The sequence below is a fragment of the Thunnus maccoyii genome, chromosome 10, assembly GCF_910596095.1.
Source record: "Thunnus maccoyii chromosome 10, fThuMac1.1, whole genome shotgun sequence".
Lineage (NCBI taxonomy): Eukaryota > Metazoa > Chordata > Actinopteri > Scombriformes > Scombridae > Thunnus > Thunnus maccoyii.
Window position 1 is genome coordinate 34,203,641 of NC_056542.1, and position 12,891 is coordinate 34,216,531.

General features: G+C 39.6%; 1 protein-coding gene across 1 annotated transcript in view; it reads left to right on the forward strand.

Moving 5' to 3' along the window:
• LOC121905111 (zinc finger containing ubiquitin peptidase 1) overlaps positions 1-12,891 on the forward strand; it is a 37,875-nt gene that overhangs the window by 3,601 nt on the left and 21,383 nt on the right. The window contains exons 2-6 of the mRNA XM_042423100.1: positions 697-1,255; positions 1,344-1,445; positions 1,700-1,759; positions 8,764-8,859; positions 9,021-9,130. Coding sequence (XP_042279034.1) covers positions 706-1,255; positions 1,344-1,445; positions 1,700-1,759; positions 8,764-8,859; positions 9,021-9,130 — 918 coding nt within the window. The 5' untranslated portion in view covers positions 697-705. The remainder of the gene's footprint in view (positions 1-696; positions 1,256-1,343; positions 1,446-1,699; positions 1,760-8,763; positions 8,860-9,020; positions 9,131-12,891) is intronic.

The following is a 12,891-nucleotide window of genomic DNA, read 5'->3' on the forward strand; positions in this document are numbered from 1 at the left end:
AAAGACCAGCAGCTGTATGACCACTGAGTCCAGTTTACATTATTAATTTCTAATTTACATTGTGGGTGTATGTGATGTGCTGTTGTGTGTGTGTGTGTAGCTTTGTATTTTGTATTGTGTGTTCTGTGTGTTTTTTGTTTTGTTTTGGGTTTTTTTGTTTGTTTTTTTTTTGGGGGGGGGGGGGTTGCTTTGTATTGTTTGTTGTTGTGCTGTAGTATGTTTTGATTGTGGGGGACTATGGATGCAAATTAGCTTTGAGCCAACTCCGGTGCAGTGCATCTTGAATGTTCAGAACTGCACACTGTCCCAATCAATAAATTAAATCAAATGCATTTTTGTTGTTTTTTAACGCCTACCTACCATATGATTCCCACCTACTAACACATGACCAGCTGGAATTATGGCACCACAAACCCAAATGCACAGGTGTTTCATACTTTCCTAATATAAACAGCGATACAGTAACATTGCCTAAATACAATGCACTACATGATAAACCTAATTAATGACTTTAAAAAACAGGTAATATGTAGGAAATTGTAATAAGACAAAGACTGAAGAAATATTTGGTGCCAACTTTCAGTTCTTGACAGTTGTCCGTACTTAGTGCCTCACCAACAAAATTCTAATGATACTCTGAGGTTTGATAACATGTCATTATGTAGGAAAGTGAAAGCAACTTGTCTGTGATTGTAGGCTACAGTCATGCTGACCTGTGAAATCTGTGGTGAGGGCATCATGTTGGAGGAAGACATGAAGACTCATCTCCTTCTCAGACACCTGGAAAATGACATGCACTGCCCGCTGTGTTCCCTGTCTGGAGTGTCCTACGATGAACTCTCCTTCCACATCAGCTCTGCACACCCAGAAAACCAGCACAGAGCACAGGTTCCAGCTCACTCCACATCCAGCTTAGGCTGCTCTACTGGAACAATCACTGGTGTAACTGATTGTGATAAACCTCAAACATCTCAGTCCTGCTTGACTGGTGATAGCTGTGGTGCAGCTGGTGAAGCAATATCCTATGGTGCCTCTAGTGTCACCACAGACTCGGTGCAACCTGAACAGAATCATGGTTTAATGTTCGCATCAGATAGAAGAGATTTAACACATGTGGAGACTATACCAATTACTTCAACAACATTAAGCTCTAACATAAAACAGGAGTGTGCCAGGAACTGTAGTGAGGATGCTGGTGGAAGTAAATCAGAGCACAATAAAGCCAAACAGAAGCGGTTGTCCTCTCCAGGAAAAGGTGATTCAACTTTTTGTCTGTATTTCAAACTTTAAAGTCCTGGCCAGAAATTTAAGTTACAGTTGTCCTCTTTTATTGTTTGTTACAGAGAAACTATTCTCCTGCCCCATGTGTGCACTGGTCTGCAGCAGCTGTTTCATCCTGCAGGAGCATGTCGAGTTGCATCTGCAGGAGCAGCACTCAGCTGAAGGTATGTTCACAGTGTCTTGAGATTTGCAATTTTGCCCTTACATACAAAATGCTCACATACACTAAACCTATTGTTATCAGCACACAGCTTATCTGTGGAATCCATGAAAATTTCTCAATCAGCACAAACTAGTTCCACAAATTCAAAACAGTCTGCAGAAATTAGAAGATATGAATTGTTTCTTAAATTGAAGACAACATAAACCTCATGTATGCACATGAGGTATCTTTATTAATGGCTAATTGTTTGCTCAGGTTCAGCACTGGAGGTGTTTTCATCAGCCATGACATCACCATCAGCCAGCAGTCTCTCAGGTGTGTCTCCTGACAGCACTTTCTTTTTTTTTTCTTAGCTCACATGGCACAGTATGTTATGGCAGCTGGGTAGTACGTCACAGTGAACAACAAAATTATCTTGCCATCCAACCAAAGACCATGTATGTGCATGTACTTAATTTGTACAAGAAGACACAATGTCACTGAAGAAAGCTGTTATCAGCTCAGCTGGATGGTTTTCTGTACCAGTGACACATGAGCAGCATTGCTGTATGGATGACAGTCGGTCAGTCCACCACTTTGGTCCAGACTGAAATATGTCAATAACTATTAACTAATTGGAACAGATATTCCTGTTGCCCAGATCATGAACCCTATTGACTTTGGCCATCCTCTGACTTTTCCAGTAGAGCCACCAGCAGGTCAAAGTTGGCACAAAATGTTCCAATGACATTTGTGGTTTTAGTGAAATGTCTTAACTATTGAACGTATTGCCATGAAATTTGGTTCACACATTCATTCAATTTTGGTGATCCTCTGACTTCATCTAGTGCCATCATCAGGTCAAATTTAGCACTTAGTAATATAGTACTTCTGTTTATGACCAAATACCAGCAAAACTAATGACATTTTTCTAAAGAAAGAAATGGCAAAACCAAGGCACAAGGAATGATTTCATGGGTGAGTAGGTATTACACAACATTCGACTGTCACCAACATGTTGAATTTAATTTAGCAATGTTAAGTGGCCATTCATCTTTGCAGTAAGATGTTCTAATGCGAATTTATGAGAGAAGTGAATTTTTAGCTTCATTTTATTATTAATATTTATTATTACATTTATTGACAGCAAACCTGGATATAGCCACATGCACACATAGGAGCCAGCCAGTGTCCAAGCACCTACCTGATGATGTCCCTCAAAGAATAAACTTATAGAATAAACACTGGAACTACTTGCATGAACTGATAAACTTTCTGTATACATAATTTATGTAAATAGTGTGAGAAATGTCAATAGAATGTATGTGTGAAAATATGAATATCATCAAAACAGAACTGTGAAGCATGTTGACATACATTGACATTCAACATTTTTAATAGTTATAGCTATTAAAAATGTATTGAGTCTCTATCCTGTATTACTTACTGTTACTTTGCACTAAGCAGGGGTATTTTGGTATTAGAACCAAGTATTCTGTATTCCACATAAATGCCTAATATTCTGTGACAACCCAAACTGCTGGAGTATGAATTGATTGATTGACGATTCAGTGGGTTATGATAGCTGCAAGAATGGATGGAACTCTTCCCAAAATATACTTGTTTGCATTTGGAGGGTTGACAGCCCCGTTCTAATATGAGCGCCTGTTGTGATTTACATGTGTTTACATCTATGGTGAGCATGTAAGCATGCTGATATTAACATTTAGCTCAAAGCACTGTGTGCCTAAGTACAGCCTCACAGAGCTGTTAGTTTGGCTGTAAAGTCATTAAGAGTCAAGTCATGCAATAGCCTTCATGAGTAGCTGACTTTGTTCTTTCTGTCTGTCTTCAAATGCTTCAACAGCAATTCATACTATCAGAACTGAGGTTACGATCATAACCTTAAGTTACTATGGGGATACGTACAGTTGAAGTCAGAAGTTTACATACACTTAGGTTGAAATCAAAACTAATTTTTTAACCCCTCCACAGATTTCATGTTAACAAACTATAGTTTTGGTAAGTTGGTTAGGACATCTACTTTGTGCATGATAATTTGTAATTTTTCCAACATTGGTTCATAGACAGATTATTTCAGTTATAGTTCACTATATGACAATTCCAGTGGGTCAGAAGTTTGCTTCAGGAGGGACTGGTGCAGAAGCTTGGTCGCAGATTGGTCTTCCAAATGGGCAATGACCGCAAGCATACTTCCAAAGTTGTGAAAAAAATTGCTTAAGGACAAGAAAGTAAGGACATTGGAGTGGCCAGCCAGAGCCCTGACCTCAATCCAATAGAAAATTTGTGGGCAAAACTTTTTTTAGGCAAAATTCCAGCAACTTATTGTGAGAAACGTATGGAAGGTTACCTGAAACGTTTGACTCAAGTTAAACAATTTAAAGGCAATACTACCAAATACTAAGTATATATAAACTTCTGACCCACTGGGAATGTGATGAAAGAAATAAAAGCTGAAATAAATAATTTTCTCTACTATTATTCTGGCATTTCACAATCTTTTAAATAAAGTATTAATCCGAACTGACCTAAGAGAGGGAATGTTAACTAGGATTAAATGTCGGGAATTGTGAAAAACTGAGTTTCAATGTCTTTGGCTTAAGTGTACGCAAACTTCTGACTTCAATTGTATATATACTCCCATGTTGCCATTTTGACGACCAACTGCTACTTTCTCTTCTTTCTGCATGAAAATAATTTTGATCAGGAAGGCACAACTCTTCCTTTTATACCATGGCATAAAATTGTTGGTAAGGAGCTCCACATATTTTTGTGGAGGTCATTTTGACACCCTCACAGACCCTAAAGGAAGCTACCATCTAACTTCCCAATATTCCAGCCCAAAACATCACTCTGCTAACTCCTTGCTGACGTTGCAGTCTTGTTGTAACAGGGTGGCCATTCACCAACCATCTAGAATGCCATCCATCTGGACCATCCACTGTAGCACGATATTCATCAGTATTAAAACTGTTTGAAAATTAGTCTTCATGTATTTCTGAGCCCACTGCAAACATTTCTCTTTGTGAGCATTGATTAGGGGTGGCCAAAATACAGCTTTATGCACAACTACAAGCCTCTGGAGGATTCTGCATCAAGAGGTTCTTGGGACTCCAGAGACACTAGCAGTTTCAAATACCTGTTTGCTGCCCAACAGTGGCTTTATTATAGATGCCCTGTTAACATTATTACTTTGACTGAGAGAAATTTTCCTTAATAAGTCTTTATCTGGCTGAATTCATCTGTGCTCTGAATCACACACGTAGCTTTTAACAGTTCAACGATCACTCTTCAGTTTTGTCTTTTGCAATACATTGCTCTATTTCACACTTTTCATCTTCTGAAACATCTTTCCCCCATCTTCCTCCCCATATTGCATGAGAAGTGAGACTTGCTTAAAAATTTTGAATAACTTCTTTAACTAGGTTTCTCTTTAATTAAGATCACCTGGCAAACTATTTAACACACCTGAGACTGATACCAATTAAGATAAAACAGGCAAAAACTTTCATTGAACAACTAAAAACTAAGCGAACTGAAATCCTACTGATACTCACTTACATAATAATAACATAATAATTTGGAACATAGTGTAGTGTAGCCCCATAGCAATGGGAGAGGCATTGCTTTTGAGTGGTTGGCCTGTATGTGGCTTAGCCCATGAGGAAACAACTGATCTAACTTCCTGAAACCCCTAGTCCTGTCTATGTAGAGCACAACATATGGACACAACATATGGAGCTGCTGATGGCAGGGGATGGAAAGCCATCAACTACATTGGAGAACCTGAAAGCATGGTGTTCTTTGGGACAAAAACTAGGTTTGGTTGCAGTGATACCTTTTAAGATTCCAACAACAAACTGAGTACATTCTGGACGCACTGAAAGTGCATGGATATCACTTGCATGTTTGGCAGAGGGCAACACCAACAGGAGCGCTGGTTTGAATGAAAGCACTTTAGATCCACCGGATCAAGGGGTTCAAATGGTGACTGGGGCAATTTGTCTAAAACAGCTGGCTTCATTGTCATGTTTTCCTGGCAGCTAGTTGAAAAGAGTTGGAGATCATCGTCATTCTCTCCCTCGGAAAGAAGTCAGAGTGATCATCAATTCCGCTTTGAGGCTCCCGGAGTCACCAACTGCGAAGCTATCCTCCATTTCCTGTGATAGTGTGTCAGTAACATCAAGTTGGTAAACCCAGTGGGGGTAACAGCATAGCTAGACACAGTGGTAGAAGCTGCTAGCTTGGGGCCCAGCTGAGACAGGGTAGCTTGGCATGCTAGCCTGCGAAAAAGGCTTTTGAGAGTGAAACACGCACAGTGCTCACACGAGCCTGGTGAGGCTAACGCTCCCTGGGCATGTTCCAGCCTGAAGCAGATGGCACACACTGTGTGGATGTCCTTATATCCAATATAGCCAATATTTTACATCTATAAATGCATACCTGTGCTGGGGGATGAACAGAAACGTTGGAAGGCTGGTTAGCCATAGTCAAAGCTGTTACTGCACAGTTTCGGGTAACTAGCAGTGATACATCGGGTTAATAAAAGTTCCTAGAGCTGTGGTTTCAGCAGGGAATGGCTTTAGATTGGTGGTTAGTGTAGCTGTTATCCTGGTCATAACTAGTTATCGGCTGATGTTTGGGTACTGATGGCCACTGTCTAGCGTGGTGAGTAGTTTGTTGCATTGAATTGGGACTGCTATTCACTGACGGGTGGGATTGGCTTTCGGCAGACACTATTGTGGTCACCAACCAACAGGCTATGATATGATACTGAAAGTCCTATAAAACTTTGTCCAGGGGGTATCAACAGCATACTGATATAATCTTCATCAGATGACTTAGAAATATTGTATTTACTTGTCGGAAAGTATTAACTTGTAAATTCAGCAACCATACCAGATTTCCACACTAGGAAATAAACAATAAGACTGCAATATATGTTAATGCACAGTTACAATGAAAACTAATATGTTCTAAATATGAGAAATAGCAGTTAAATGAACTGACTAATGTCAAACATATATTGCCATCTAGTCCAGCAAATCAAGTTACACTTGTAAGAACACTGAACTCACTAATCTTTTATTTACAATGAAGGCAGAAAATATATAAAGCATACTTACATATTAGTTTACACACATAACCTCCTATATAGGCAAAAAGACACTTTTATCCCAAACATATCCACCAAACTCTCTGGAGTGAACTAGCAGGCAAAGTAAATGAGCCAATTTTCCAATTAACCTATTAACCACCAGCCGATTGACTCCTGTCATGCTTATATACATGCTGTCCAATGAGCAAAGGGTACTTGAGGGGGCTGCTGTATCTGAACTCCATGTGAACTGCAAGAATTCTTAACAAGCCAGATGAGGGAAGCCTCACCTACAGAAATATGAGAAAAAAAAAATTATCATTATTATTCATGTTACCTGGCACATATCACAGCATCATACTAAGGGAGGAGGCTTCATTGAGCATTGAGACCTTTTGGCTTAAGTGTTTGTAATTGATCACCCCAGAATGTCTTTTGCCTTTTAATGAGTAGCTCTAGATCACCTTCCCTTTTCAATCCCATGGAATCTTAAAGTTGAAATGTCATGTCTGGTGTCATTGTACTGCACAGCAACAAGGTATTCAGGGTCACATAGCAAGGCCACATGGACAGCATATCAGTTAATCTACATGTGTGGAAGCACGTTTGATCACTGACTGAATGAAAATGTTTTTACCAGTATGTGGATAGTTGAAAGAAAAAATTTTGGAGGTTGTTGCCACAACTATAATTTCCATTGGGCAGGGGGGCAATGAGTGTTTGTCTCAGAGACATGTTAGGTTTGCTTTGACTAAAGTTAGCATGGACTAAATAATCTCAGATTCTGGCCCCGTTTAAAAAGAAAAAAAGTGGTATCACGGAAGACAGGTTATAGGTCAGGGTCCAATTGCAAAATCTCTCTGTTTGGGTCTGCCCGGGCTGACCGCATTTTGGATCAGGTCTGTTATATTTGGGTCTATCGGGTCAGGTCTGGCTGTGCTTGGGTCCCCCTTGGATTGGGTCTCTCTTTTTTGAAAATGAATTTATGCACATCGGGTTCGGATAGGTTTACCCCAGGTATGTCTCAGGTGAAGACCTCTACATCCGACAGCAACACCACTATAGGATGTCAAGTCGACGGATTCTGTTTATTTTCTATGGAGAATAGGAGATGCGGTCACATGGTGCATGATTGATACAGCATGGTGCCATATCTGTATTTGATACACATGACTTGACCTCAACTTTAAGCAAATGAGTCTATCCAGCGCAATGTGCTTCACTCAGATCAAACTAAGATCAAACTGTCAAATAGGCAGTGCTGATCAAATATGAATCAAGATTCTGTTACTGCATTGCCTATTTCTTGCCTCAGATGTTTTCAGAAACTTTTTTTGCTGTACAGTTTAAGTGCAATATAAAAACGTTTTTGACTAGGCTGCCATTTTGAAAAGGATGAGCCAAAACCAAGCATCACCCAACTCCCAGTACATGACCCACCACTTCACCCACCCTCCGGAGCATTTAACATTCCGTTGCATCCAGATGCATCCTCGCTGGAGGCAGTCTGTTTCCAGCAGTAGTTACCATAGCGCATTCAGACCAAATCCAGCAATGTGTGAAAAACTGCAGCCCTCCCATTCATTTGAATGGGGGCAGTGTGTTTACACTGTTGGAGGGAGGACCATATGGGGCTCAGCAAAAAAACGTAGTGGTCATCCAGCAAAAGTTGAACGGGAATCAACTTTTGCCGAATCACAACCTGATCTGCGTGGGATTTTTTGGTCCTTGCACAGTCAGTTTATGAGCTGACACTCCTGCCCACAAGATTTTCTGGATTGCAAGAACTTTGTGCATTACCTACTTATGTTATATTAAGCAACTGTTATGGTTTATCCTCTTCAAAATTGAAGGATTTATGGGTTCTAACGGGCACATAATCCTGAAGCATTTCTGAACATAAGCATTTTAGCAATTCTTTCCTTAAAGCTGTGATTCGGCTTCACAATGCTTTAGTAACCTGTGTAACGGTATAGGTACAATAGAGTTACTCTCTTATAACGTGTTTTAATGTAGCTCATTCATGGGAGGCTTCAAGTGTAATTTCCCTCTTGGTGATAAAACACTGTAGGTTCACATAATTTGACTTGACTATTAACGGATGACACAGGCTGGACCAAAGATTTTAAGATAAGACCATTATCAGTCCCACATGTTAACCCTCATGTAAAATAAGTTTGGAATAACAAGATTTACATGAAGTTTCCAAACTGTTTTGTAGGAGAGAAGAGATTTCAGTGCCCTTTGTGCTCTGTCATCTGCAGCAACAGTTTCTCTCTGCAGGAACATGTGGAACTGCATTTAGACCCTGGAGCAGGTGGGAATATCTTCATACCTTCCAGTAATATAATTCACTAAGTTCCTTCTCTTGTCCTTTTAAATATATTGTTTTTTCTTTTTGTCTTGTGTATCTGACTGAACAGATGCACACTCAGCTTATAGTGTACCTAAAACTGTGGTTTTCCATTGTTACTGCAGGGAGCCCTGGCTCAGACCTGAAGCTGGCCAGAAAGCTTCAGCAGGAGGAGGAGCAGAGGAGGAGAGAAGATGAGGCCCAGAAGGAGAGAGAGGAGTTTAAGAAGCTGCAGGTCTGGATGTTACAAAGCAGAGGACCTTCATGGCAGTATAAGTTGTTGGATAGTGACACATTTTTAATGGATTTCACATTAATCAATGATTAAGAGTGTAAAGTGCTAACTTTCCACATTATAATTAGAGGGTTTTCGTTCATATTAGGTGAACAGTGCAAAATTATAGCACTATCACTGTCTTGCGGCATTGTTCAAAGATTTGGGATTCTGTGTATGTAAGGACTGCAATTACCTCCTTACTGTTTACCCAATATGCACACTTTTAGACCTGAAACCAGCACTTTATCCCCATAGCAGCATGCTGGAGTAAAGAACCATAAAATGTGACAAAAATGTGTCACTGTCCAAATACCTCCTTGTATCCCAGAAGCCCTCCAGCCCAGTATTTGAAAGATGTCCTGCAAACATCTCAGCCTTATTCTACACTATTCAAATTAAAGCAAAAATTACAGTTTTCCACAAACTACAGCAAAGTAGTTTTCACAGTAGTGTTTCATTCATCAGTTGTGACAATATCATTGACCAATCAGGTAATGTGATCGCAAATATAATATTTACTGTGACCTGACCAACCTGACAGCAGTATAGAGTCTGGTATAGATTGTGTCCAACATATGCATATATAATGATATAGATATTTGGATTTCAGATTTAGATTCCAGCTTTGATGTAGCAAAGTTTTACAGCTTCAGAGGAGCATAAAAATGAAAGTAAATTAAATATTTTCACATAGCAGAAAGATTGTTTTAGGTGAGCTGTCCCGTTCAAAGGTATTAAAGCTGCAGCACTAATATTCATCCTGATATGATAATTTGATCAAATGGATGTGTTTTTTTTATTGAGCTGTGTTAACAGTTTTCCAACAGATGCAATCAAATGACAGTGGAGAAGCAAAATTAAATCATGCATGGCCATATCCAGAATTTTAGAAATATTGAGGCCTTGGGTCAGATGCTGATGCTCTACCGAGTGGTGGCAGTCTTTTTGTTTGGTTTGCAAAGATCGAAATAGCAGCTTCTCAAACAACCCAATTAAAAAGTTGCATGATTTCGGAATAAGAATTTAATGGAAGTCAGCATACCAAAGAAGCCCAGACTGAGGACAATGGATACACCAGTGAATGAGGATAATGTGCTGGACCCTGACAGGACTTGGTGGACCTTGCTAGTTTGTACAAAGAAACAATTAAAAATGATCAGATGGGAAATCCTTTAACTGTGGATATTATGAAGACCATAATGTAATTCAAGCAGGATTTCCATGTACATATACAGTAGATAGTATACTAGTAGCCATCAAAAATATACAAACTGATATAAAGGAATGCAGTTGTTGCATCTCCCACACCGAATATTAATCGCTGAGGACGCTATCACTGCAAGCAAGCAAACGCTCCCTGGAGAGTAAATTGAATCATGTTGCTACTAAAGCAGAGGACCTGGAAAGGGCACATGATGCAAAAGACAGCTGAATCAGATTCCTCCTGGAGAGCCATCTGAAGTCTACAGGCAACAGAGAAGCTATGATGGCATGAGAGAGACTACGGGAAAGGAAAATCACCAAGCATCACATCATCTTTCCAGCCAGGTTGCTGATGACGACTGCAGAGCACACCTTTGTCTTTGATCCACCAGCAGATGGATGACTTGAACTGGGTGACTTGGCTTAGAGGCAAATAATCTGCTCAGGTAATATCACACTTGGAATGGATGGACATATGGACTGCAGATAGCCTATTACTCCTGAGAGATTTATGAAAGACAAATGCTCACCCCTTTTTTAATCTCCTCTATTCTTTTTTTTTTTTTTTTTTTTTTTAATTTTTTCTCTCTTCTAAGTGTATGTCTCTGTCTATGCATTTATTTTGGATTCTATCATTTGTCTATTTTTTGGTTTCTTTTCCTTAAGTTTAGGTGCCTTAATGTCACCTTCCATGATTAAGACAGTAAACTAATAGGGAATGCATACTAAAGATATAAAATAAAACATGTAATATTAAAGGTAAAACAGGTTATGAGCAGATTAAAATATCTGAAAGCTAAGGTACTGTTTCTTCAACAGACACATATGCTAGCTGGGGAAAGATAAGAAGAAGATGGTCAGGTCAAGTGTTTTCAGCATCCTTTTCTAGCAGTGCCAGAGGGGCAATGGTATCGATACACAAATCAGCTCCAATGAAAATTCAAGAGGTGGTTGAGGACCCTGCCTGAATATTCTTAATTTGCCAAGGTTACCTCATGTCGCACAACCACAATTTTATTAATATCTATGGACCAAATAATGATGCTTACTTTTACAACAATCTATTCCTACAAATGTCATACATACATACATTTTTGGATAAATATACCATGGCAGATTTCAACTGCACCCTGGATCCTCAGATAAATAGGTCCTCTGGAGTGGATAATACTCATATGGACCAGAAAAATATTACAGGATTTTATTAAATACCCACAATCCAGGGAAAGGCTACAAGATGATAGCCAAGTGTTGTCAGCCTGCAGTTTCCACAGTGCAAAATGTAATCAAGAGATGGCAGTATAGTGGATTAACCCAGGAATATAAGGAGAAGCTAAATTCTTTCAGAAACATTATGATGTTTAAGTCAGAACACATCTGTGTGTATAAAAGAGCACACAGACCAAAGGCCTCTGACCTCAAGGCATAAAAATGCCAGGAGAAACATGGAACAGCACTAAAAACCCAGCCTCTTCCCACCAGCCACAGGAGGAAAATTGACAGTTTTTGGAATTAACAACATTGTTTCTTCCAAATATGGGCAGACTTCACCAGCAGGAGAGTTCCCCTCACTCCACAGATGAATTCCTCCCTTCTTCCACTTGCTCATGCTGTCCCTAAGTGCATAAATTTGGGGAGATAAGCCGAATTTCCTTTGCGCACTCTCCTCCTCTCTCTGATGCCTCTAAGAATGTGTAAAAATATGTATCTTGACTTGTTTAACCTATCTAAGTGTATTATTTAGCAATGGTTTGATTGTTAGGATTGTTCTTAACAATTTTTAATGACAGATTCGAAAATTATGTTATCCTGTATTTATTTGGCTCATCTATATTGCAATGGAAAAGTGTTTTTCACTGGTTTTCATGATGTTTTGGCACTGATGGCAGAAATGAGTGAGTGTCCAATTTGCAAGCACGTAGCTTTTGAATATTCGATAGGAAAAATGACTCCCCTTTAAGTTGGAGGCCAGTTTTCTCTTCACACAAAGAAATTAATTAGTAATCAAAGCGTTCCCTCCAAAACAGCACCAAAGATCTTCTTTCTTCCAAAACATGCCCCTTTAACTATAAAATCTACAACTCTTTGTCTGGCTTGGCTTCATTTGCTTCTTCACTACTCTGTTTCTCTCGGCCTTGCCAGCTGTCAGTAATGGCCCATTCACTGCGTTCTGGGCATTGTTCCTTTTTTTGTCATTTTTCTTCTGAGGGCTGAAACCTCCAGAAAAGAAACTCTCAAAGACTGAAAAAGACACCTAAAGCCACAGACCAAGTGCCATTAGCTATTGCACGCTGTTTGCCATATGAATAATCTAGTATTTTTGTAATCTATTTTTGTCTTTTCGTATAAACTTTTTTGACATAAGAAGACTTAATCTTAGTTAGAGCTCCAGCATCCAAACTCTACAGCCTGCCAAGGACCGGAACACACACTGTGTGCCTGCCGTGTGGCCTCAGCTGAGGATGAGACTGGATCCACCCTCCTGGGAAGCAGTGAACCAAATTGCTTCACATAAC